Source organism: Hippopotamus amphibius, chromosome 17, assembly GCF_030028045.1.
Source record: "Hippopotamus amphibius kiboko isolate mHipAmp2 chromosome 17, mHipAmp2.hap2, whole genome shotgun sequence".
NCBI lineage: Eukaryota > Metazoa > Chordata > Mammalia > Artiodactyla > Hippopotamidae > Hippopotamus > Hippopotamus amphibius.
This window is the reverse complement of record NC_080202.1, coordinates 46668190-46693373: the sequence shown is the minus strand read 5'-3', so window position 1 is coordinate 46693373 and position 25184 is coordinate 46668190. Positions and strand designations below refer to the sequence as shown.

General features: G+C 59.9%; 1 protein-coding gene across 2 annotated transcripts; it reads right to left on the bottom strand.

Annotated features, from left to right (window-relative positions):
• Positions 1-7753: 7753 nt before the first annotated feature.
• On the bottom strand, positions 7754-23077 carry METRNL (meteorin like, glial cell differentiation regulator). 2 transcript variants are annotated; one of them, XM_057714894.1, is made up of 4 exons: positions 22697-23077; positions 17226-17611; positions 9563-9622; positions 7754-8574 (listed from the first exon to the last, which is right to left on the bottom strand). In XM_057714894.1, the coding sequence occupies exons 1-4, from the start codon at positions 22855-22857 to the stop codon at positions 8252-8254; spliced, it is 930 nt and encodes a 309-aa protein (XP_057570877.1). In that variant the 5' UTR covers positions 22858-23077; the 3' UTR covers positions 7754-8251. The 2 variants fall into 2 exon arrangements, with proteins under 2 accessions (XP_057570877.1, XP_057570878.1); XM_057714895.1 differs by lacking the exon at positions 22697-23077 and adding an exon at positions 21308-21542.
• Positions 23078-25184: the final 2107 nt, after the last annotated feature.

Below are 25184 nucleotides of genomic sequence, written 5' to 3'. Positions count from 1 at the left end.
TTTGATTTGGTGTCAGATGCTGGTGTAGGTGGGTGTTTGGTGGCAGGGCCGGCGCCGGGGAGGGACGGCCCCCTGTGGGGGCAGCAGCAGAAGTCACATGGTTGTTGTTATGGATGGGGTGGTCACATCGAGGGTGCCCGGCCTGGGACTGTGTCTCCTCTCCACGTCCGAGTTACACGGATGTGGACCAGGCAGAGGCTCAGCTGGAAATGGAGAAGACACAAAGGTGGATGGGCCTGCCCGACACCAGTTATCTGTGATTAAGCATGTGCCCTGGGCTATTTTTTACGCCGTCTGCATTTTCTTTATCTCCCTCCTCTTCTGGTAGAGCTCCTTTTGGACATGTGGTCCAGCTCAGCAGAGCTAAAAGGGAAAGAGGGGTGCAGGCCCCTGTGCTTCTTGCCACGGTAGGGTGCTGGCACGCGAGCCACGAGAACCTTCTTCCGAACGGCCCGGGTCCACAGGACCACCAAGGACTCGGGGTGGGGAGCTGCCAAGGGGCCATGGGGTCCCCAGCTCTGACACTGCAGGGGTCTGGCTGGGAGCCTGGAGGCCCCTGTGTGTTCAGGTGTGGGGACCACACGACGCACGCGCGCACACACACACACACACACACACACACACACACACACGGACGCCCCCCTGCCTTTCTGGCACAGAGATCTTATTTCTCCGCCTTTCCCTCCCCAGCCCTCACACAGAACCCACAGGGGCTTTTGTTTTTTTGTTTTTTTTTTTCTTTTAACATTTTTTCTTCTTACCCCGATCAAATTGATGACTAGGAAAGTATGCGGCTTGGTAAGCAAAATTCTCGTGAAGACGAAATTCCAAAGCCCTCGGCAGCCGTGACCTCACCTCACGGATACGCAGCAACTCACGGCTGTTTTTATAAATCGCTGCCCGCCCGGGGGCAGCACACAAGGGCCGGCGTTGACACGGGATTCCTCACGTTCCCAAGGCCCCCACCCCACGTGCTGCTGCCCGGGGTGCATCCCCTGTACGGCTCTGAGCCCGTCCCCAGCCCCGGAGCCCGATCTGCCCTTGGGTGGACGCTCACCTGTGACTGACTGGAAGGACAGGCCAGACCCCAGGGCAGGTGCAGTCCCAGCGGCGCTGGCCACGGCCCAGGAGGCTCCTCAGAAGGGACAGGACCCCCCTGTGCGCCAGGCCGCAAGGGCAGTGCTGGGAACTGTGACCCTGCCCTCCTCCCAGGGCTCAAAGCCTCCCTGGGAGACCCAGACCCGCACTCAGCCTGCATCTCGGGCGGACCTTGTCCTGATGGGAAGGTCTGGGGGAGGGGAGGTGTTCAAGGTGCCCGGGGCTTTGGCTGCGTGCCCCTCCCCCAGAGGACCTGCAGGACCCCTCAGGGCTGCTGCCCACCCCCCCACTCCCCCCACCCCCCTCATCCCCTCCGCTTACTGGTTTCACAGCATTTAACCACCTGCCATCTGGGGTGGAATCTCCAAGCAGGCAGGGCCCCTGGATCGGGCCTGCACACAGTAGGCCCTACTCAACACTTGTGGAATGGATGTCAGCTCACACCTCCGGGGTCTCACCAGCTTCCCTGGGGCCCCATCACTTATGGCCACACAAAGCAGCCGTGCAGAAGGGCGGCCCTGGGGGAGGTGACAGCACCCAGGCCTGCATGACCGATCTCACTGATTCCCTGTCACATGACTCCCAGAACCACTGCTTATGCAGAAAGCTGCCCCAAATCTTACTCTGCAGAAGGGAATGCTGACAGCCTGGCCAGGCCAGTTCCCACCACGCAGGCCTGAATTAAACAGTTTAATCAATTAGTGAGATGGACGCCTCTGTGTCAGCTGCAGCTCTAATGAGGGGCTCCCCGCCCCCACCCGTGGGATGCACTGGCCTTCTCCCTGGGCCCCTCAACAGGGCCAGACTCAGCCCTTGTCCTCCCCGGGGCAGGCACAGCCCCAGGAGCAGGTCTGGGACCTGGCCCTGCAGCCCCAGCTGGACGCTCAGCTGCACAGGGCCAGGCCCTCCCTGCAGCCAGCTTTCCTTCCAGAATTCAAATGGCAGAGCTAGGAAAGGTCAGGAAGGGGTGGGGGGTGGAGGGAGAGGGGCTTACGCAACCATCTCCATTTGTGGATGAGGACACAAAACTCCTGGGGACCCTGAACGTGGGGCTGAGGTCACAGGAACGTCGGGTGGGCAAACCAGCATCCCCTCCCTCCCTCCTTCCCCAGCATTCCTCAGCCTCGAACACACACACATCACAGAGAGATGCATAGACACATGTAGACACACATGCAACTGCACTCACAGACCCCCAGGCTGCACTCTCCCTGCAGTTTCCTTCCCAAAGTGTCAGCACAGGACCAAGGCCCACCCTGCGAGACTGGAGCCTCTCCCTGATCTGTCCAGGTCAAGGCCCAGGGTCAGGGTCAGTGAGAGTGCACGTGTGTGAGCACGTGTACGTGTGTGGGGGGGGGGGAGGGGGCTCTCTGCCTGCCACTCCCTCCCTAGCATCCGCAGCATGAGGGGCTCTGGGCACTGACCACACCAGCTGTGTGTGTCCTTCTGACAAGCGGACTGGACTTTTCCCAGCTGTTTGGAGATAAAGCTGCCCATCCCCTGGTGACAATTAGAAACTTGCTCACATATTTGCAACAGGGGGCTAGATGTCCAAACGCCTGGTTTCGGTGAAAAGGAAAGGCCAGTGGGAAATAAAGCAAAGCCCAGCCTAGCCCGATGTCCTCTGACTTCCTTTCTAAAAAGATAGGGGGCCGTAGGCGGCTGGCCTCGCACACAGATCGGGCAGTCATCTGGTGTGTAGTTTTTCTCTGGGCGCTGACACGGGATGGAAGCCTGACACGGGGGCCTATACGTGTGAGGTCAGGGCCGTGTGCCCACCTGGCAGGGAGACCTTCCCCCACACCACGGGCCACGGCCTCCAGGCCCTAGGGTTGCAAAGGAGTTGGCTCAGGAAAAGGCCGCTTAACAGGCAGAACAGTCGCCACTCTCCACGGAGAGGCTCGCACAGGAGGACACGGAGCCCAGGCTCACCCGTGTCGGCTGTGGACTCCACACCCGGACTCCCCAGGACCGCCCGCCTCCACACACGGCCCTTCATCCACCCAAGTCTTGTCTGGTCTGAACGGTGGTCCCAAATGGGGGATCCCAACGGGGGGTCCGGCACTGACATACCCACGTCGTGCCCCAAAACACCGAGGGCTGTGGGGGTGGGGGCGCAGGCTGCTTTGGCCTCTGGGAGCTGGGGGCAGGCCCTGCAGTGAGCCCTCCCCCAGCCTGCTGGGTCCTGAGCACGGTGGACCAAGGGGCAAGGGGGCCCTCTCAGGGCAGGGAGGTGCCTCCCCGCCTGCCCCCTTCCCCTAATGCTGTGGGGAGGGCACAGCACCGAGGGGCTGCCGGGGGGGCCCTTGTCTTGGAAGAGCCTTGGCAGCACTAGGAGCAGGTTGGGGGTCGCCTTGGAGGGTGAGAAAAGGCTGTCCATCCATTCGTGGGGGCAGGATGCAGTGTTTGTTGGGGAAAGCCCCAGACCAGGCTTCCTACACTACATTCCTATTAGAGCTTTTTGGGGGGTCAGTAACCCCCCAAGCTCCAGAGTCCCCATCTCGGTGTACAGCCACCCCAGGGGCAAAGCCAGCTGAGGCCAAGACAGGACCCCTATGGGTTAGCAAGGACCCAGTGAGTCCAGGCCTGGCTTCCCCTCCCAGCTGAGCCTGCAGCTGCCCCAGTGTGGCTGTCCCAGCCCTTCCGAGCCCACCCTGTCTCACCATGTCTGTGTCAGCGGTGCAGGTGAGTGGAGCCCAAACACAGGGCAGGTGGAGCATCGTGGAGGGTGACAGGCGAGGTCCCGAAATCCAGCCACAGAAGAGAAACTGGGGAAGGAGAGGGTCCACAGACCTGGGGCATGTCCTGCAGACAGGAGAGAGCAACGGGGAGAAGGCCCAGCACTTCAGCACGTGCAGGACCCACAGGGGGCCGCCCACAAGGAAGAGGGTCCCACGGTGTTGGGTAGATGGGCGGCCGCAGGTGAGCCTGGTGGGGGGGGTGTAGTCCCTGGGGCCTGAGGGGCCTCTCCAGATTGGGGATCGCCAGAGGACCCCACCCTCTATGTCTGAGGCAAGAGAGTGACTCCAGACAGGTGAGCCCAGGTGTGGGTCTGTGCGTCCTGGCAGTACTGGAACCACACCAGCCTCTCCTGGCAGGGAGTTCAAAGGCAGCAGGTTACATTGTTGTGTCAAGGTGGCAGAGAGAAGCATGGAACACCTGAGATGGGGGTCGGGGGCACAGAGAGAGAGACAGAGAGACAGAGGGGTGGGGAGAGAGTGCGATCCCGCACACATCAGTGAGGAAAACCACACCTGCCTCGTGGTCTCCACCTTTATGGAGTCACCTAACTCTGAGATTCGGATAAAAGTTGAGTCCGTTTTCTCTTCTATTTCAATAAAAATGCAGGTAGACACATAACACAGCATCCTACACACAGCTTTAGGGGAATTCATGAGCACCCACACGGCCCGGGGACCCCACCAAGCCCCCTCGACCCCAGGTAAGAAGGTACCTGGGTGGGTTTGTCTCCGGTAGATGTCATAACAAATTCCAACAAGCTTATTGTGGCTTAAAAACAACACAAGTCTCTTATCGCCTGGTTCTCAAGTGTCGGTGGGGCGGGTTCCCTCTGGAGGCCCTTCCTCCGCCTCCACCACCAGTACCAGCTGTCGAGTCCCCACACTGTGTCTCTCTGGTTCTCTCTCTTCTGCTTCCTCTTCCACTTTTAAGGACCGCTGTGATGACATGAGGCCCACCAGAATAATCTCCCCACCTGATAAGCAATCTCAGTTAAAACTGCAGTTCAGCCACCCCACCTGCTCCCACTCTGCGCCCACACCTGGCTCTGCCTTTCTCTTCCCTCTGCACCAGCCACCTCAGTGTGATTCAGCATCTGCAGGTTTACATACTGACAGTTTCCCGGCTGCCCCCAGGGCAGGGTGCTGGTGCTGGAGCTGGAGGGACAGCCCCGCAAGGACATCTGGCTCAAGGCCCCTTTCCTGCCCAGCAAAGAGGAGGCTCACAGTGACAGGGCGTGTGTCAGGCCAGCCAGTGTGGCGTGGGTCGTCCACCAGGGCCCTTGCCTGGGGCCAGCTGGCCACCAGAGGCCGGGACAGGGACACCCGCATGGAGCAGTCTTGAGCTTCCCCTTGGTCCCAGTGGGCCACACGGGCGGATGCGGGTCATGGCCAGGCCTTGGTGAGCACGTGGCCCCTACACCTGTGGTCTATCCCACTCCAGCTGCTCCGGGCAGGTACCAAGGTGCTGGAAATGAGGTCTGGGGCATGATGAGCAGCCCCTAGCTGGAGGTCACAGGGTCAGCCTGACTCCCCAGGTGGTCGGGACAGGGGAGAGATGGGTGGCCCCCTTGCATGGGGATGCAGGGCCCTGAGCCCTCAGGGAGCACAGACCAGCAGGAGGAGAGGGCCAGGGCCGGGGTCCCATGTACGTCCCTGGGATGGCACAGGATAAAGAGAAGAAAGCGCCCTAAGCACAGGGGTGTCATCAGGAGGCAGAAGAGCTGCCCACAGATGCCGTGACGGCCGAGCGGCTCAGAAAGTGTTTCCCGATCTCGATGTTGTTGGACAGGCCTAAACCTGGGACTCCCACCAGCATGTCCAGTGCTGCACAGGCCATGAGAATAAGGATGCTCCTTAGGGTTTGCCAGGAGGAGGCATTGCTGGGGTGGTTCTGGGGCCTTGGCCGACCTGTGCAGCGTGTCCAGGATGGGAGGGAGCGGACACGGTGGCGGGGTCGGGGGGGCACAGCTTGGCAGGAAGAAGGTGGGATCTGGGGCACACTGGCCAGGACTTGGCTCCTACACGTCTCCCCTTCAGTCTCTGGATGGAGCACAGAGCGGTGCAGGCAGCTCCATCCACATGGCGACTGGGGCTGCCCAGAGCCAAGACAGAGACACTGGGCTGAGACCGCGTGGCAGAGCCGCTGGTCAGCCAGAAGGACCCAGCAGAGACCCCCCGAGTGTCTGGCCTGGTCCCCTCAGGGCTCCACGGTGTCGCGGGCAAGAGTTCTGGTGTCAGAGAGTGGGCTGGAGTGTGTAGGGGCCTCAGACCCCAAAGGAGGCTCTAGGCAGCAGGAAAGCCCGAGTCACAGGGAGGTAGGGGCTCTGGGCCCCTCAGAAGTGGTGGTCTTTCCAACCCCTCCCCACCACCCAGCAGCCCTGGACTGCTGCCAGGGCTCTGCTTGGCCGGGGAGGGAGAGCTCTGTGTGCCAGCACCAGGCACCCACCGGCAGGGCCGGACTCTCAGCGCCAAACCCCACCCTCTCCCCAGTGTGTCTGACAAGCCCTGCTCTCCCTCCAGGCTCTCACCCGGAGGCCTCCACCCCCACACACTTCCTACTAAGCTTCAGCCTCACGTGGAGGGAACGCTGCTGTCCGCCGGACATCAGCGCACAGGGTCAAGGTCCCGGATCCTCCTTGGGCGGATCCTGGCGTCCTCGTCCTCCCTGACACGAGGAGGAACGCCAGCCCCGAAACCCAACACTCTGGTTCTGCAGCCTCCGTGCACCCAGCCAGCACAGAAAACCCAAAGCGTGAACCCAGGAGCCCGTCGGCTCCTCCCCCGCGGTGGGCCTGGCACGTCTGCTGCTGTCCCAGGAGCCCTTGCGGCATAAAGCCTCACAATTATTAGCCACCGTAGGACGTGTGCCCGTCACCAACCTGGTTGCTTCAGGTCATCACCCGGCGTCTTGTTGTTACCTGCAGAAGCCCACAGACCTGAGCCAGCGCACACCTGAGCCAGGACGCACCGGAGCTGGCACACAGGCCTTCCCCATGGTGTGCCTGAGTTTTTGGTGCAGCTAGCGTGGTGTTCACTGACCAGTATCGGCCTCTCCCAGGTCCACTTTGTCTCAGCATCTGCTGAGGAGGAACCCCAGCCTCAGGAATTGCAGTCTGATTAGGTGACACCCGAACGATGTCCATACTGGGATGAAGAGTGTCTCCCAAGATTTTTATCTGTCCGGGACCTGGGAATGTGAACTTATTTGAAAATGGGGTCTTTGCAGGTATGATCAAGAGGAGGTCTCACTGGAGCAGGCTGGGCCGTGCTCCAGTGATTGGTGGACGTGAGAGAGGAGGGAACTGTGGACAGGGACACTCAGAGGGAAGGCGGCCAAGGGACAGCAGAGCAGAGACGGATGTGTCTACAGGCCAAGGACCAAGTGCCGTCAGCAACAGCAGAGGCTGGGAGAGACAAGGAAGGGTCTCCACTGGAGCTTTCAGAGGGAGCACGGCCCTGCCGACGCCTTGATTTTGGGCTTCTGGTCTCCAGAACCCTGAGAGAATAAGCCTCTGTTGTTTAAGCTCCTGGGCTGTGGTCATCTGTTTCGGCAGCTGTAGGACAGCGACTCATCATTGAGGATGTGGGGCTCAGACCAGTTCCTGGGTATCTAGACACCTGCCCTGGGCTCAGACATTTGGGAGAAGCTGAGGTCAAAGGGCAGGATCTGGTTAACAGGAAGGAGGAGGGCAGATGCTGAAGGAGATGGGGATGGTCCACCAGGAAGGCGGGGGGTGGGGGGGTGCATCCAGCAGAGGCCGCGCGTGGGGGTAACAGCCTCACCTAGAGCTGGGCCCAGTGTTGAAAGGTCCCTAACGCCAGGGCTGCAGGGCTCCCTCTAAGAAGCCCTGACGTAGGCCCAGAGCTGAGTGCCACACAGCCCTGACCAGGGCCTAAGACAGACGCACCACTGATCCGTCAGAGGCTGGTCTTTATTCCCTGGAATGGAAACAGCCTTCAGCCCCAAAATGACCATGGCTGGCAAAGTTCATTCTTTAAAAAGCAAACACAAAATGAAAAAACCATAGGTATTTGGCCCCATAAATTTCCATCATAAGAAACAACTGAATGGTACCCAAGCCTGGTGTCGGGTGTCGGGCGTCCGCTGTGGGCTACGGCGCCCACACTTCACCCCACACACCAGCCAAATGCAGTGACTTCAGATGCTCGGAAAACAGTACGAAACAGCACACAAAGGCATTTTACGACACGGGAGTTTGCTTCCTATGGACATTTCTTTTTTAAAAAAAATATAATAACTTAGTTGGCATGTTCCAGCATCTCTGATCAATCCGTCAGAGAGTGCTTGGTGGAACCTGTGGGGCCAGATGCAGCATGTGCCTACCCAGCTGGAATGCCAGGCACCCACCCCAACGTGAGTATCCACCACGGCTGCAGCAGTCACCCAGCAGTCACTCCGTGCCCATCTCGCAGGGGTTCAGCCCCCTCTCCTCAGCGTCCCTGTACATCCTTTGGAAATCCTTGAAGCGCGGGGCACAGCCAAGCCAGGCCTCCCCAAAGTGCATATGGCCAGTGAAGAGAAACTCGCCGCGCCCTGGCCGGACGCCACACTCCAGCAGCGTGGAGACGCGCCCCCGCCAGCCGCCGCCCTCGCCCTCGGGGGCCGGCCTGAAGACCCTGCTCTTCTGCCGGTAGAGCCGGCTCACGTGCAGGTGGATGGCCGACTCCTGCCGTTCTGGCTCATGGGTGACGTTCTGGATGGAGCCTCGGACAACTGCAGAGGAAGGACAGGGGGTCAGTGGTCAGCCGGGTGCTCCCCAAGCAAACAGCACGCCGCCCCCACACCCCGCAACCCCCAGCAGAACCGGGAGCTGACTCTGAACTCTGCCATCTAGAAATGCTCATTAAAAAGTACAATCCACACACAAGATGTTGCCTACGGGTTGTCCCTGCCACTCACACTGTCGGGGGCAGAGATGCTTTTCTACCAAGGGCTGGTCGCGGAAGTGGGGGGAAATAGAAGATATAAACCACATTGTGCACCAAGTTTTCAAGTTAAAACAAGAAAAGTCACTGCAGTTTATTCCCAAGATCTGCCGCAGTTCCGTATCAAGATCGGACAGAAATAGTGAAGCTTGGAGGGGAGGAAGGTGACGGGAAGGAGAAGGGTGGAAAAGAGCAGAGCAGGTACATGCTTGGGGACCCCGCCTAGCCCCAGACCCCCTCTTTGCGGGGCCAGAAAGAAGAAAGGGGTCACGCTTCCACGACCCAACTGCCCTGAGAGCCTGGGGGGCTCAGAGCCAGGTCCCGCTGGGCCGGCTCCATTGAAGGCACCCTGAGTGCTGCCACCCTTAAACCAAGAGCATTTGTGCCAACGTCACAAGCAGGTGGCTGAGTCCCTGACCTCAGCCCTGGCCCCACCTGGGCCTCTAACTCCCGCTCTGGTGCCTGCAGGGGACCCAGATGCGGGCAGGGCTGTGAGAAGAGGCTGGAGCTAGGACTTGGACTCAGGCACAAAGTAGGCAAATGCTCAGTATCGCCTCAAATAGGAATTCCCACCTTCAGTAGGAATTCCCAACTGTCTCCCTGTGCTGCACACGGGTCCCCTCTCTTGGGCTCGGGGTCACTCCAATGGAGGAAATTATTTTCTTGTGACTGCAGTGGGAGATGGAAGTGGGGGCCAAGCCCAGGGTCTTCAGCAGAGTCTCCTCCCCCTAGAGCGTTTAGTTCCCCCACGTGGCGGGAACCGTCAGCACACTCACCAAAGTCGCTGGTGCAGACGGCCAAGAGCACCTCGGTGTGGCTGCAAGGGCGGCACGGGGCTGCAGGGAGAGAACGAGGTCAGGAGCAGGGTCAGATGCGGTCTGTGGATGAATGTGGCACACAGACCCCACCCGCCGCATGTAGGCCACACGACATCCTCTAAGTCCTCGGATGTCGGGAGCGACTGTCCAGGCCCTGCGCCTCTGCCACCAAGGTGCCGAGAGCAGGCGGGACCACGACCTCGGTGGCTCAGGTGGGGAGACATCTCTAGGGGTCCCAGGCTCACCTGGTCTGCCTGCAGCGGTGGGAAAATGGAAGGAAAGTGGGGTTTTATGCTTGACCGCACTTAGCTTGTTACTGCAGTTGTGCCGGGCGAGCAACCACTGGGCTCACGTGTAAAGCGCTCTTTCGTGCCAAAACCAACCTAAGCTAATCTAAGGCCATGTCCCTGACACCAGCCTGGCTGAGAGCCTCACTCAGCCTCCACGGCCAGGCCCTGAAATGCCAGGGCCTCCCACTCACATCCCTGACCCCACAGTCCCATCTGCCACCACGATTCCACAGGGGGTCAAGGCACCGCCTAGAAGTACCACCGAGGCCACAACCCTGCTAAGGCATTGGTGGGCGTGAGGGACGTGTCCACCTGCTTCGCCTACGGAGGTCCTTGTCTAGCCAACAGGACCAGGTGACCACCTGCAAATACCTCCGGACACCTTCCACGGCAAGCCCAGTTCACAGAATTCTCTCTGAGACCCCCAGACGGGGGTGGGGGCTGATTCCTCCAGGGAAACCAGTCCTTCTCAGTGGGCCTCTGCCCCGGAACAGCCCTCACCTCACCCTCCACCTACGGCCTCGGATGAGCACGAGGCCTCCAGAAAGGCTGGGGGGAGACAGAAACCTCGAGGCTCTGGGGACCCCCCGGACCGTGATGCTCCTAACAGCTGTGGATTTAGGGAGACACGAGTTTATCACAATACTTGGCTCTGATGTTGCACATTTCCTCGCCTATTTCAAGTTTCTAGGTTTGGGCCCAAATTCCATAACAACAGGAATGTTAGGTGTGAAATCTCACCAGGATAAGCTCCCCTCGGCCCTTTCACGTTCAGAAGACCCCACAAAGTCCCTGGCCGTGGCCCTCACTGGGCCTGGACAAAGCTACAACTGTCAGCACATCTGGCCAGCTGCCCTCGAAGCTCCTGAACGGAGCTGTCAACTGCCCGGTGGCTGCAGTGACTCGGGGGCCCTGGAGGAGGCAGGGAGATTTGGGGGGGGGGGGGCCTCCAGGACCCAGAATGTGTGTGGGCACAACAGAGACCCTGGAGTCTCTGGTACCCTGGGACCCCTTGGGGATGGACGTGAGTGTCCAGAGCGTTAGCCCTCCCGTCCTGCCCTCAGGCGGGGGTGGATGTGCGTGTCCCAGTCCAGTCCAGCGAGTGCATGACTCACGGGCGCGTCTGTTAAGTTATCAGGAAAAAGGAGAAGCCACAGAACAAGAACAGCCTGTCGGACACGTCTGACGCATCTGAGAGCACGGGGCGCCTCCCGCCCCAGCTCCAAATCCCGAGCCTCCCGCCCACCCGAGGCTTTGTGTCACGCGTGTGGACACCCAGCATCAGAGCCTCTCTTAAAAAAGAGGGTGGCCAACTGAGGGTCCTCCACCGCTAGCCTGCTGGGAGCCTGCTGCCCACGCTGGGCCTGACGAGGCCACCAGAGTGAGGAAAAGGGGAACGCAGCCCCGTGGGCATCGGGGAGGCTCACAGCCCAAGAGAGGCGGTGTTTTATTCTGGCCTGTATGCCGAGGGGCCCGTGGCAGTGGGGATACGTCCCATCCTGGCGGTGCCCCCAGTGCCCCCTGGGTCAGAGGCCCCCACCTGGGGTGCCGGACCAGGCCACGCAAGCTCCAAGCTCAGGTGGATGGGAGGCAAGGTCCACACAAGCTCTCTAGAAGCTGAGACAGGCCCAGGCCGTGCACTGTGGTCGGACCCCAGGCCTGGTCGCGTGTGATCACCAAGCCCTGGAGCCTCGCACTCTCTGTGGGTCACAGGCCCCGGGCGGGACCTCGGCTGACCGCTGAGGAGAAAGGTGGCGTGAGCTTGTCCCAGGGGCCCTGCCCTGACTCGCTCCCAGCCCCACACAGGATGTATGAGGACCCCGGTGGCCCCGGGGGTGGGCGGGCAGTCAGCAGCCTGCAGACCCTCCCACCCAAAGCCTCAGTGATGGTGCCACTGACAGCTGAGCTAACAGATCCCCCCGCAACCCCCGGAGACTCTCTTATGACCCTGAGCTTTACGAAGTGTAGGCACCTTCGTGGAGGATCCGGGCTGTGGACGCCAAGAGAAGCAATCTGGAAACAATTATTAATTGGAGTCAGGCTCGTAAAGGCCGAGTGGAATGCACTGGTTTCTGACACATCGAATCTTGTTTCCTTGTGGGGAAGATGGGGAGGGGGCAGCCCAGGGGCCGGGTGGAATTCTGGCCTGTGGTTCTTGGAAAGGGGCAGGCTGGGGCGTGGACGTCAGGAAGATTACTCTGGCATGTGCATAAAATGAGCTGAATGAAGCAGGAAACGTCAGGGTCAGGGAGGTGAGCCGGGGGCCATGACAGGGACACAGGTGAGAGAGGCAGGTACAGGTGGGGAGGGTGGGCAGCCCGATACCCAGGAGAGGTTTGCAGACAGTGGGATACTGGCCCCGTGGCTGGGACTGCCCAGGTGAGGATGACCGGGATGGACATGATGCGTGAGACAGCCTCTGGGGTCTTCAGTGCAGCCACGACAGGTGGTAAATGCAGCATTTTAACAGGGAGGGGAGGGCAGGAAGCAACGTGGCCCCAACGTGGCCAGTGTTCGCTGCACAGAGGGCCTCCTCTGGTCATGACAACCGTGCACTCACCCCAACTCCAGGCTGCAGGCTGACATTGCCCCAGAGGAGCCCGAGGGACCAGGCCGGGGCTGGTCGCCACCTGTGAAACCCCATCTCCCCTGCGGGCATAGGGGAACTCCCGGCCTCACCAGCCATCTCCCCTGCGCCTGCTCCCCTCCCTCCCTCTTCCTGGTGAGGAAGCTGGAGGAGTGACGCCTTCCACCCCAGGAGTCTGGAGCTGGGTGAGATGAGAAGTAATTTTACGATGATTACGGGGGCCAGAGAAGCACTGGTGCAGGAATCTAAATGAACCTTAGGGAAAACATTAAGTTCTCTCCTGTAGTGTTTCCAGGAAATAACAAGGTTTCTGTTCTGAACGTTGCTGTTTATGCCCCATCAAGGCCACATCTAAACTCTAAGGTGCCCGGGGTGGAGGGGATCCCAGCCGGGGTTTGCACCCGCCAGGCTCCCCAAAGGGATCATTCGCCCCTGGCTCATCAACAGAGCAGCTTCAAAGGGGACAGAGAGATGAAGCCCATCAGAAGCTGTGGGACCCGGGCCATCCCACCCCACCTGGTGCCCACAGGCAGTGATGGGAGTCACTTCTGGGCCTTCACAGCCGGCACAGGGGCAGGTCCTCTTGCTCTGCCCCCCCACCCCCAGCTGTGGTTCTAAAACGCCACTGTCCTCCCTGCTCACCCGCACACAGGTGGTCACCACACAGAGCCCAAACCCCAAACCCCAGAGAGTGGATGTGGTCTCTACTTCTCATCCCCTAAGTAGCAAAAGAACAGGCTGGAATCCAGGGCCCACCTGAGCTGCCCCATGAGAACCACAGAGACGGGGTCTGCGTCTGTCCCCTAGAACCAGACCGCAAAACACGCCTGCCCTCCCTTGCTGGCCACCCCAACACGTCCCCCAGCCCAGCGGGCAATGCGGGTCTTCGTGGTGCCTGTTTCCTCTAGTGTGCTGGGACCCTGGGAAGGATGGTCCAGACAGCCTGGCCGGGCCCACAGTGAGGCTTCAGCACACAGTCCAGGCATGGCCTGGAGCTTCTTCCATTAGTGAGTTGCATCTGGCTGCTCGCCTGCCTTCTGTGTCCTGCCAGATTCTTCCAGCGCCAGAGGAAGCAGTGACGTGTTACTCAGGTGCCTGGTGAGGCCCTCAGAGCAGGGGAAGGGCGGGGGAGCAGGTCTGCCCTCTCCTGCCACGTGGCAGCCAAATCCTGAGTCCCCCGGGGCCGAAGTCCCCCTGCCGCCCGCCTGCCCCTCCGTCTCCGCCTGCCTCTCCGTCCTGGCCTCTTCTTGGCTGTTGGCGAGTCTCAGTTCATACGAGGAAGCTGATTATGCAACATGACGGACACGAGGCTGACACGCTTGCCATAAACACTCCCTGCGGAACCACCCAGAGCTGCGGCAGGCGAGCAAGGCTCACACACACCTCTCCTCCGGGCCCCGGGCCCACGGCGCCTCTTTACTTTCACGTCAGCACAAACTGGAACCTGAGATTCATCAGCGAGGGAGAAGGCTCGTCCACCTCCCCGGCAGGTTGGGTCACCGGCTGCTCGGCTCCAGGGCATGTGCTCACCTCCACGGCACCACACACCAGGACTGCAGCTTCACTGGGGTCTCCCAGCTGCAGCCAGGGCCAGACGGGGGAGCGCTGCCATCTGAGAGCCCGCCTGGCCCTAGGAAGGTCACTGCTGCCAGATGGCCGGCACCAGCATTCCACATTACGTACCCATTCCTTTGGCATTAAAAGCTTAGGGGCCCATCCCTGGGGAGAAGGGACACACCGGCCTCCCCAGATCCCTGCTGCCCTCACCTCCCTCAGGACAGACAGCTGCTGGGCCTGCAGCTCCCAGACCCTGGGAGTGTCTTGAGTCCCCATCTCAAGTTCTGACAGTCACTGTGTCTGTGCTGCCCCAAGCCAGTGCCCCAGCCACTGGGCAGATGGACACTCACGCCCCACCAACCCCAAGGTCCCTGGCATCCCTGCAGGCCCCAGATTTAAAGAGACACCCCAGGGTCAGGCAGGCACATGTCCAGGGGTAACAAGGGCACCCCAGCAGCCCAACGTCCAGCCACAGCCAGTGACCAGATGACCTACCCCATCACACGGGACCTTCTCCCTGCGACCCCACGGGCCTCTCCCAAACCCACTCACTCTCCTAGCCTGGAAATGTAGACCTGGGGCCTGGGGGGCACAGATGCTGCCCCCAAGGAGGGGGAGAGAAACAGTCTCATGTCCCTAGGGCTGAGCCACAGGCTCTGAGTCACCCCAGGTGGTGACCACACTGTGGATTTTCCACCAGAGCCTCCAGTCTGTGCTGACAGGGGCACTCAGGTGGCAGCAAGGAAAGCACTTTATGCCGTCGCCTCCAAGAATCTGGTGGGAGCCGCACAGCAGACTGGAACAAAGCTCCAGCCGGAGAGAACATGTGACCCGCGGCCGAGTGGCCTCAACCCATCAACATTTTAATCAGTAAAAGGAATGTTAGCAAGTCCCTAATATCTGCCCTGTTAGCCAACTGTCACCATGGTCAGAAACATCGAATTTGGTGACTGGGTTTTTCCAGATTTTGTTTTTATTGAGAGTTTATCTCCAGCCAACCTCCCGGCCCCCCTCACCAAGTGAGCCCAGCGATCACTTGCTGGTGATCAAGATAGAGGCTGTTGTGGTTAAAGTTTTATTCAAGTCCTGGGATTTTACAGCAGCTTTCAGCATTCCTGACGGGGTGAGGTCCTACCCAGGCAGGCACGGTGGGGAGAGGTCCTACCTGGGCAGTCATAAACTGAAGCTCTGTAACAGACCAGTGGAGTCTGCGAGAGATTTAAGGTTTTGAAAACTCATCTGAGGCAAGAGCACAGAACAATAAAATGCAGATTCACACTCAGGAGAAAAGCCTACATTTCAAATCCTAGTGGGTCTGGTTTTTCCCAACGGAAGATTTTACTCACTAAAATGTGGAGATTACACTATCCTTGGGGCTGGCCCACCCCTCAAACCAGGTGTTCCTGCCTCAGCACTGCTGGCACTTGGGGACGGGTCATTACCATGTTGGGGCGTCCCGTGCTGGCACTTGGGGACAGGTCACTACCATGTTGGGGCATCCCGTGCTGGCACTTGGGGACGGGTCACTACCATGTTGGGGCGTCCCGTGCTGGCACTTGGGGATGGGTCACTACCAAGTTGGGGTGTCCCGTGTGGATGCTTGGGGGCGGGCCATTCTCTGTGTTGGGGTGTCCCGTGCTGGCACTTGGGGACGGGTCATTACCAAGTTGGGGTGTCCCGTGCTGGCATTTGGGGACGGGTCACTACCATATTGGGGCATCCCGTGCTGGCACTTGGGGATGGGTCATTACCAAGTTGGGGTGTCCCGTGCTGGCACTTGGGGACGGGTCATTACCAAGTTGGGGTGTCCCATGTGGATGCTTGGGGGCGGGCCATTCTCTGTGTTGGGGTGTCCCGTGCTGACACGTGGGGACGGGTCATTGCCATGTTGGGGCATCCCATGCTGGCACTTGGGGACAGGTCACTACCACGTTGGGGCGTCCCGTGCTGGCACTTGGGGACGGGTCATTACCAAGTTGGGGTGTCCCGTGTGGATGCTTGGGGGCAGGCCATTCTCTGTGTTGGGGTGTCCCGTGCTGACACGTGGGGACGGGTCATTGCCACGTTGGGGTGTCCTGCGCTGGTGCTTGGGGCTTGGCCATTCTCTGTGCTGGGGTGCACTACACACTATGGGGCGTGAGCAGCACCCCTGCCTCACCTCCATGCTCGATGCCCTTCCCACCAACGGACCATCACCCCAGCCGGTCCCTGCAGGAACAGCCTTCCTGGAACCTGCCCCCAGGACTACCCGAGCTCACGCCTTCCCCCGGGAGGCATCTTGCGGCCACTGGTTTTGGAATTGAAGCAGATGGTGCACCCAAGCCCCGCCGGCCCCCACCCCACACACTTGGACCCCACAAAGGCATCTGTACCTTCAAGCACGGGTCGCACCTGGCTTGGTTGTCCCTAACTAAAAGACGGGACACTGAGTTTTCCCTGTGTGGGAGCTCTTGGGGCCACACACTCCTCTCTGCCCACAGAACTTTCCAGACACCAACACTGCCTTCCACACAAGGCCCTGTAAAGCTGCCTGCTGGCCTCAAAAAAAAGGAGGGAAAATCTAAAGCCAACTCACCGGCCCTTGGCCACCCAGAGACCCCTCTGGGACCTCGCCGGAGGTTTCCAGATCATCACAGCCACTCAGCTGCCCCACCTGGCATGGCGCTGGTCCCCTCACTCCACACAGAGGAGTCCTCACTGACACCCACCCGTGAAACAGCTCGGGAACCTGGGACCAGCCCATGATTTGGGACATCCCAGCTCTGGAACGTGAATCTGCCTTGACTCCCACCCAAGACTCGATGTTTCAGGGGCTGTAGCGGACGCCAAAACACTCGGCCAACTTGTGTCAGAGAAACTCTGTCGTAGTTTGGGTGGTAACAGCACCCATTTTAAATCACAGTCATAACTGGCCCAGGGGAGAAGAGCGTACTGCGGGCCAGGACCGTGTCACGGCTCTGCTCTGACCTGTGGCCATCCTCCCAAGTCCAAACTGCCCACAGCACCAACAGGGCACCTGCTCCTGGAAGGGCCCCTCGGCTAGCCTCGGGCAGACCCGCCAGCTCTGAAGCACGGACTCAAGCAGTGTGTTCAGAAGCTGTGCTAAGGTGGGGGTGGGAGACCGTCACGGGGGTCTGGCACATGAGAGAACCTGCGGCCGCCACCCCACCCCGGGCACCACACTCACTGGCCAGGGTGTGCAGGTCCGGCCCCGCGCGCCGGCTGGTCAGCTCATACTGGAAGCCTGTGGTCCTCCTGCGGATGTCCTGCTGGGGCGTCGCCTCCACGAACAGGCCGCTCTGCTCGAAGCTGAAGCATGGCGCCTGGCCGGGCCCGAGGTCCCCGTCCCGCACCAGCAGTTTCAATTCTCCAGTCTTTTCCAAATAAATATTGGCTCCCGAGGAGCCCCGGAGGGGCTTGATGCACAGAGTCAGGTGCCGGGAGGGCGAGAAGGTGTTGGGCCGCAGGTTCACGATGAGCGCTCCAGTTGGGTACATCCACTCGACAGTGCCCGCGGAGCATCGCAGGTACACCTGCTCCACCTCCTTCCTGTGGGCCTCGTGCGTCAGCCCGCTGTGGAGGGGCAGACACGTCAGCCGGGAGGTGCCCACTCGGGTGCCCCAGCACCCCTCGCCCACAGGCAGGCTGGCAACACCTCCACCCTGCAGCTCGGGGCCCCTCTCCAGGGAGCGGTGGCCACACGGCCTCCCTCGCCTGGTTCCCTCCAGTGCACCAGCTCTGAGCGCTCTGGTAAGTGCGGGAGCTTCTGGCTCCCAGACCCCTCTCACCACCTTGACGCTCTGTTGGCCTCTGAGCCCTTGTCCTGGGGGATTCCCTGAACAGGGGCGGTGAGGGGTGCAGTGGAGGTGAGAACCAAGGAAGGGATGGATCTTCCAAGAAATAAACCAGGAAACACCAGCAGGGCTTTGGCACCAACCCAAGTTCCAGATAACCAAATGAGGGCCGGGAAACGATGGTAGATTCCCACTGAGTGTGAAGACCAATGAGCAGATTCAAGTTACAGGAGGCCTGCTGGAATGCAATGCAATATAAGAAATAATACACTCCAGGGAGCAGCTTTTAAACCAATTGGCAATGTTAGCCATTTGGGGGGGGGGGGCGGTTTAGGTTGTTGATGAGTTTTGTCTTCAGGGTCCCAGTTAGGCACAGTGTTCGTATTTTCCTTAAGGTGATGATTCCACTGCTTTTTCATTCATTTGCAAACCTGAAGACCCTGTGTTGCCGATCGTATTTTTTCAAAACAAACTCAAATATCCTCAAAGCACGATACAAAAGTAAAGTAAAGGTCCTCCACAGGAAGACACGGGAGGGAATGGTGGAAAAGGAAAGGGAGGGGGACACAAAAGGTCCGCAGATGCCTGTCTTCCTGATGGGGACTGTTGGGGAGCCCAGTGGGTTTCACTCCTAATAAATGCCAAACAGGAAAAAATGAAGTGTGCTATGCTCTCGGGGAGGCAGGTCTTGAGTAAGTCATAACATTATGTTTTCGAGAAATTGAAACCATCAAAAACGTTCAAGTTTCCCCTACTCAAACTTGTAATGTAAATGTCAGCTTGTGGTAACGGTTACGTCATAACCACCAAGCAGCCCTGGAACTCAACGGTGACTTCAACTAAGTGTTTTATTACATGAAGTTTGGTTCTGATCAGATCTCAGACAGGTTCACCCACATTCTTAGGATTTTTATGTGAAATAAACAATGCTATATTCAGAGCCCTGGCCTGAGTGAGTTACCAGAAACCCTTTCTGCAGAGGAGAAAACACATAACATATGGTTTGCATTTACTGTTGGTGACTCATGCTTCAGGCCCCAAAAAGCCTCACTTTTCATACGACGGCCAGCTGCAGGCCGGGGCTGCACAGTCACCCAGCAGACCACATCAGAAAGAGGTGTCAAGGAGGTGAACTCCCTCCTCACCCCACTCCCCACCCCCAAGGCCCTGGGTCATGAGCAGCCCGGCCTCCGACGCCTACCAGGGCCGCACACGCAGAACAGACTTACAAATTACAGTCACATAAAACTCACATAAGCTCATCTGACACATAGCAGGGGATGGGTGTAATTATAGTGCTGGGTGACAAAATTAGACTAAATGGTGTGTGGTTGCCACAGATGACTATGATCAGCTCTGCTCTTATGCAGCCAAACAAACTTTATCACAGTGTCTCTCCTCTGCTGGCTCCAGCCTTGAGGGGCAGCTGGACACTTGCCCCATGCCCAGGCACCAATCCTCAATTCTCTCTCCCACAACAACCATCCTGTCCAAGGCTTTGTTTCCCTCTTGGTGGGAGGAGGGGGCCCTAGGGGTTGAGGGAGTGGAGAACCCACACCAGAGGCTGTGGGTACCTCTCACGAGGTTGCCTTCACCCCAACAGTGGAGGGTGAAATGGGGAGGCCCACCCTCCGCCCGCGTCTTGGCAGGGGCAGAGGGGGCCCTCATGGGGACAGATGGCCAGCCCATGCTGCCCAGGGGGAGGCGCACCTGAGGCTGGGGGCTGCCATCCACCAGCCTGCACACGTGGCCACGTACATCCATTTACTCACAAGCCACTCACCTAAAAGAGGACTAGGAACAAAATGATGGTGGACACATGAGAAATAAAGCCCCCACCACTTTACCCTCTAACAGGTCCACCCCGTCCCTGGAGCCTGCACGGGCTCTGCTCTGCCTCTTCTTTCTGCTAAATCATCAGGACCAACAAGACTCCCACTAGGCACCCGACACAGCAGTGTCCACACTCACATCAGAGCGAGAGCTCCACTCAGACAGACATCTGCCCAGCTCAGCCTGGGGCCAGCTGAAGTGGAAGACTCATGGTCTGCCTGGTACCTACCAGAAAATCTAGCCACCACTGCAAGCCTGAAAAAACTTCTGTTTATGCAAAAATGCTGGAGGTGCAAAAACACACCACATCAGTAATGGTCACTGATGATGGTACTGTACAAGTTTCACGACATACAAGTGACATCCTAACTAAGAAAAATGGAAATAACTGCGTTCTGATGTTGTGATGAAGCTAAAGGATGCAAAAAAAACTATGGTTCTACTCTACCTTAGGAAACGGAGAAGACTGACACCTGATGGAGCACCTCTATGGGAAAGATGGCAAATTCCAAGCTGCTACTCAGACTGACAGGGTCAGTGTGGTGGCAGCATACGTAGCCCACACCACTCACACCCACAGCCTGGCTCAAACCCTGAGTCACCAGAAGGAAGTGATGGTCTCTTGTTGACTAAAGTCAGGAAGAGCTTCAGATCAAGGGCGAAACGAAAAGGCTCTGCTGCCTGGAGTTACTTTTCATTTCCGCAGCTTGCAGGAGAGACAGCCCAGGTGTGACCTACCAGCAATGCCCAGCCCATCGCAGTGGGGAAGTTCATGGTCCACCTTTATGACCAGGGCCTAATAAAGATAGGGCACGTCCTGCCCCTGCACAGGGAGAGGGATTTCAAAATCTTCTACTTCACTGCTTGGAAACACTCAGAAACACATTCAGCCTGTCAAATGTGAGTGGCCAGTGTCATAAAAAACAACTCCCTTCCTATCTGGGGATCAGAATCCACCCAGCACACCAGGGCTTGCACCACCCTGTGCTGTCTTTCGAACAGCTCATAAAAAAGCCATACGTGCTATAGAGTCAGCAGGCAAACCAGCACACCAGGGTAAGAATCTGTCAGCTGATTTGTGAAAAAAATTGATAACGGGGGGCAACGATTAAAACGCCAGGGGGGCTTATGCTCCAGGAATGTGACCTAGCCCCGTCTCTGCTCCTGATCCCACCCGCAGCTCCTACAGCCACTGCAGCCGCCCTTTGGCCGGGTTCTGCCTTTGAGCTGAGTGGCAGACACTGCAGGGTGTCCAAGTCCAGGGGTCCATTAGCAATGATGGAGGGAGAGGGGCCGCAGGTAAGCGGCCCTGCTTCTCCAGGTAGATAAGAGGATGCACAGGAGCAGGAAGATGAAGGGATTCCTCTACCCACGGCAAACACCTGCATGGTCCAGGAGCAGGTTGGCCCCCTGACCAGTCCTCACTCACAGCTCCCTCTGGGCTGCAGGGGAGGCATCCTCGTCCAGGCACAGGGTCCTCCAAGAATGTGAAAAGGATGTCAGCTCCTCCTCTAGAAACTCAAGCTCACGGGGTGGGACTGGGTTTCTGTTTTTGATCTGCTGAATCAGGACACCCCAAGGCCTCAGTTTCGGGATGCACCGATTCATCCAGCAGAGGCTGCAAAGCAGGGAGTTTAATTACCAGCAAGGGGGAGAGGGCAGCCCCAGAAGAGTGTGTCAGAGTCAGAGGCTCCCAGCCAGCTCTGTGCTGGCGCCAGCATTCTCCAGGCCAACCCTCCCCCAGAGCTCCGATCTGCCACTCAGGGCCCCAGTCTCAGCTCTACCACCCCTGCTCTGGTGTGAGCTGGGAGAACTTCTGCAGCAGGGAGGGCGGGTAGGCAACGCCAGCCCAATCTCAGAAGTCCAGGACCTTCACTCTAGGAGGGGTGAGAAGCGGAGAGAAAGGAGCAGGGTAATTGCCAGTTTCCACAGAGAACTGGGTCTGTATGTATCCAAGATGACCAGCAGCTGCCCTACTGACGCAGAACCCAGCACACTGGCACAACCCCGACCTTCTCGGAAAAACCGTCTTCACTCAAAATAACCCTGTGACATCCCCACAGCATGAGGTGTCTGCCAGCGGGAGTCTTCCCATCAGAAGGCAGGGACTTAGGGCCCCTGCACGGTGGGACACTTGGACACCCAGACCCAAGGGCAGCCCGCGCCCACAGCGTTTTCGGAGAAGAAGACGTTACCAGCATCTCCCCCTGCGAACCCTGAATCCGCAACTTCCAAAGCACTAGCTCCGACCGCGAGGTGCCTGGCTCCGGGCCGGCGCCCTGGCGGACGGCGGTTCTGTTTCTGAGTAGCTGTGCCCTCACCCCCACCCCCCGCCCACGCTTGTGCCTTGCCTGTCACACTACAGTTTTTTAAAAAAGTCCTCGGCTGCCTGCCTTGGCGGAGGGCGTGAAGGGGGGTCGCCGTGCCCAGCGCTCGCTGCCAAGGGCGGCCTGACCTTCACGGGGCGGGGCTGGGGACTCGGCCAGGCTCCGAACTCGCCCCGCGCAAGGTGCCCGCCCGCGGGTCTCCCCCGACACCGACGTGGTCAGTGCGCGGTCAGCGCGAGGGCCCCTGCTCCGACCACCGGAGCCACCGCTCCTTCCAGCGGACACTTCTGTCCCTTTACCCCTTCCTGAGCGCAGGCCCGGCTCCTCCCGGCACGGGGCGCGCAACTCCTCGCCGAGGGCAGAGCCCGGGAAGGGCCAGAGGGCCGACCCCCGCCCGCCTCCAGTGAGGGATCGCGTGGTCCGGGCTGCGGCTCTCGGGGAACCAAGTGGGGACCCGCGCAACTCGCGCGGGGCGAGTGGGCTGCCGGACCGGATTGACCCCACCGCGCGGCAGGCGCGCCTCCCCCTGGGCGTCCTCCGGGCCAGGGGACCGGGACGCCGCGGGCTCTTTTGTTCTAGAACCGGGGGCGGGGGAGGGCGGGGACGGCACTCGGCCCGGAGAGCGGGCCCCCGAACCCCCGCGCGCCCGGCCCGCGCTGGAGAGGAGCAGACCCGAGGGCCGGAGTTGCGCCGCGCGAACTCACCTCCCCTTCCAGCTGCACAAGTCGCTCGAGTACTGCGCGCCCGCGCCGCCCAGCAGCACCGCCAGCAGCAGCAGCAGCGGTGGTGGCCCAGGGCCCGGGGCGGGGGGCCTCGGCCACAGCTGCCCCGCGCGCCCCACGGCCGCCCGCGCCGCGCCCCGCATGCTCTGGCTCCGGCTCGGCCACTGGCTCCGCGTCCGCGCCTACCGAGCAGACCCTCGACCCGGCGCGGCCGGGCGGCCGGGCTCCGAGTCCAGGCGGTCAGGTCGCGCGCCCGCCCATCCCCGCCGGAGCCGGGGCCGCCCGAGCCGCTGGAGCCGCTGGAGCCGCGCGCGGAGCTCCGCGCCCCCCACCGCCGCCTGAGCCTCTGAAGTCTGCAAGTCCGCGGTCCAGGTCCCTGCTCAGCTGGGGGGCGGCGCCCGCCGGGCAGCTCCGCCCCCGCCCCGGGTCCGCCCCCGCGAGCCGGAACTCCGCCCCGTGCGCCCTTGCCCCGCGCCCAGTGCGCCTGGCTGGACGCGGCGGATACCGGAGTCGGCGGCTTGGCAGGGGCACCAAGCGCCGCGGGCGTGTGGCCCGGGGGCGGGACAGGCTAAGACGCCGCGGAGAGGAGAGGGCCGTGCGTGCGAGGGACGGGGAGAACGGTCCGGGAGAGAAGAGCCGGGTTGCAAAGGGGAGTTTCGAGCGGAAGGGGGACGGGCAGCAGCGCGTCTCCGGCCTGTACGGTGCGGGGGCGGGGTAGAAACCCGAGACCCCAAGTATGTTCAGACCTAAGCCTAGCGCCTTGGCCAGCAGGTCCGTGCCGCAGTGGAGGTGCTGTGGCCCCATCGTGCAGATTGAGTCCGGAATGGCCTCCGGGCTGCAGCAGGGGAGCCTGGCCGTGGCACTGCTGTGTGACCAGCTTGAGGCTGTCAGGGATGTTCCTGGCACCCGCGCTCCACAGGATTTGAGTGTATTTTGCGGAAGTTCAGACTCTGTCCTGTTCTGCGGCCCACGGGGGAGGGGAGGCCCAGCTGGTAACTGGTGATGTGGCTGACTCACTGTTGAGTGTGCAGTGGACCCTGGAACACCCATTCCACAGAAAGGCTCTGGATTTGTCCGTCGAGGCCACCGCTCCTGTGCATCACTGCCCGCGGTCCCTGCTGGTCTCCACCGTCCCTGCCCCAGAGTTAGTCTAGTACCTGATTCACCCGCTTCGAACTTGATTCTTCCTGGTGGGGGCCGTCTTGTGCACTGTAGGATTTTAGCAGCATCCTGGCAGTAGCGGTCCGCCTCACTCCCAGGCTTGGTAACCTGAACTGTCTCCAGATGCTGCCAGATACCCCCGGTGCAAAATTTCCCTCTGAGGTCCCTGTTGTAGAGGGACCCAGCCTGGTGAGTGCGGTGTGGTGACAGCGGCTGCCTTCCCCGGGTGGTCACTGGGGTCACCAGGTGCCTGACATCCAGCGGGGGAGACGGGGACACAGGCAGCCCAGAGGATGCTGGCCTCTGGGAGGATGATAAGGGTCTGCCATGTGGAGGGAGACGTGGCGCTCCAGGCAGCCACCCCTGGGATCACAAAGGCAGGTTTTCCTGCTTCCTCAGACTCTGGTGTTGGTCTGAGCTCCAGAGCCTGAAACAGCATCAAATGGTGGAGAAATCTGACCTTGTTCCAGCATTTCTTTTCCAGGCAAGATATATTTCAGGGGGAATTTCAAGTGACCTAAGGGGGAGGAGTGACTTCCTGTGCCTGTTATTTGCGTGTTGCACGCTTTCATCTGGTTAGAGGTTTGGAAGTCTCCTTTGGTTGTAGGGATGGAATTATCACCCTTTGGAGAAGCCAGGGTCTGCAGGTCCGAAACAGATGGGGCTGAGGGACAGCCGGACTCTGAAGTGCTGGGGCAAGGGTGGGGGCATGGTTCACCCTTGCAGGGGGTTACAGTTGAAGAATCTGTTTAGGGCAGTCCTGGAACTGAGCAGGTCAACCCACCTAGCCAAAGCCTGGAGCAAGGACCCTACCTGGTCATAAACAGTGATGTTATCCCAAGACCCAAAGTTAGCTTTGAGGCTGGAGGACTACACACGTGCATTCCGGGCTTGGGGGCCTGCTGTACCCCTCACCACACTCCTTTGGAGTGTGTGCCCCCTGCCCCCATCACTGCAGGTACCAGGGTGCAGAACTGCTTTGAGAAGTGAGCCAAGTGAAACCGCCTCCCAGGCTGCTGGGGAGAGGAGTCTGCTGGTTGCAAATCTAGAAGATGCAAACACCTCTGCTTGCTGAGCATGTCTGTACTGCAGCACTTCTCACCCAGGGCACTGCAGGTGATCAAGAAGCGCTTTATAAGCAGCCTGGCTGGGCCCATCCACCCCCGAAAGGGCCCTGTGGTTGGTCAGGGTCCAGGTCTTCACACAGAGGAAGAGGCGGGGCAGCTTTAGGGCCCTTTCATGTTACAGATTTGGAGACTGAGTGCTACCAGCCTGAGTGACCTGCTCAGGGTTTCAGAATCCCCCGGAC

Coding starts and splice junctions, on each gene's coding strand:
- METRNL (XM_057714894.1), bottom strand. CDS start 22,857: ATGCGGGGCGCGGCGCGGGCGGCCGTGGGGCGCGCGGGGCAGCTGTGG. Junction 9,623..17,225: donor GGACCTGCACACCCTGGCCA/GTGAGTGTGGTG, acceptor CTCTCCCTGCAG/CCCCGTGCCGCCCTTGCAGC. Junction 8,575..9,562: donor CGTCTGCACCAGCGACTTTG/GTGAGTGTGCTG, acceptor CTTCCTCTGCAG/TTGTCCGAGGCTCCATCCAG.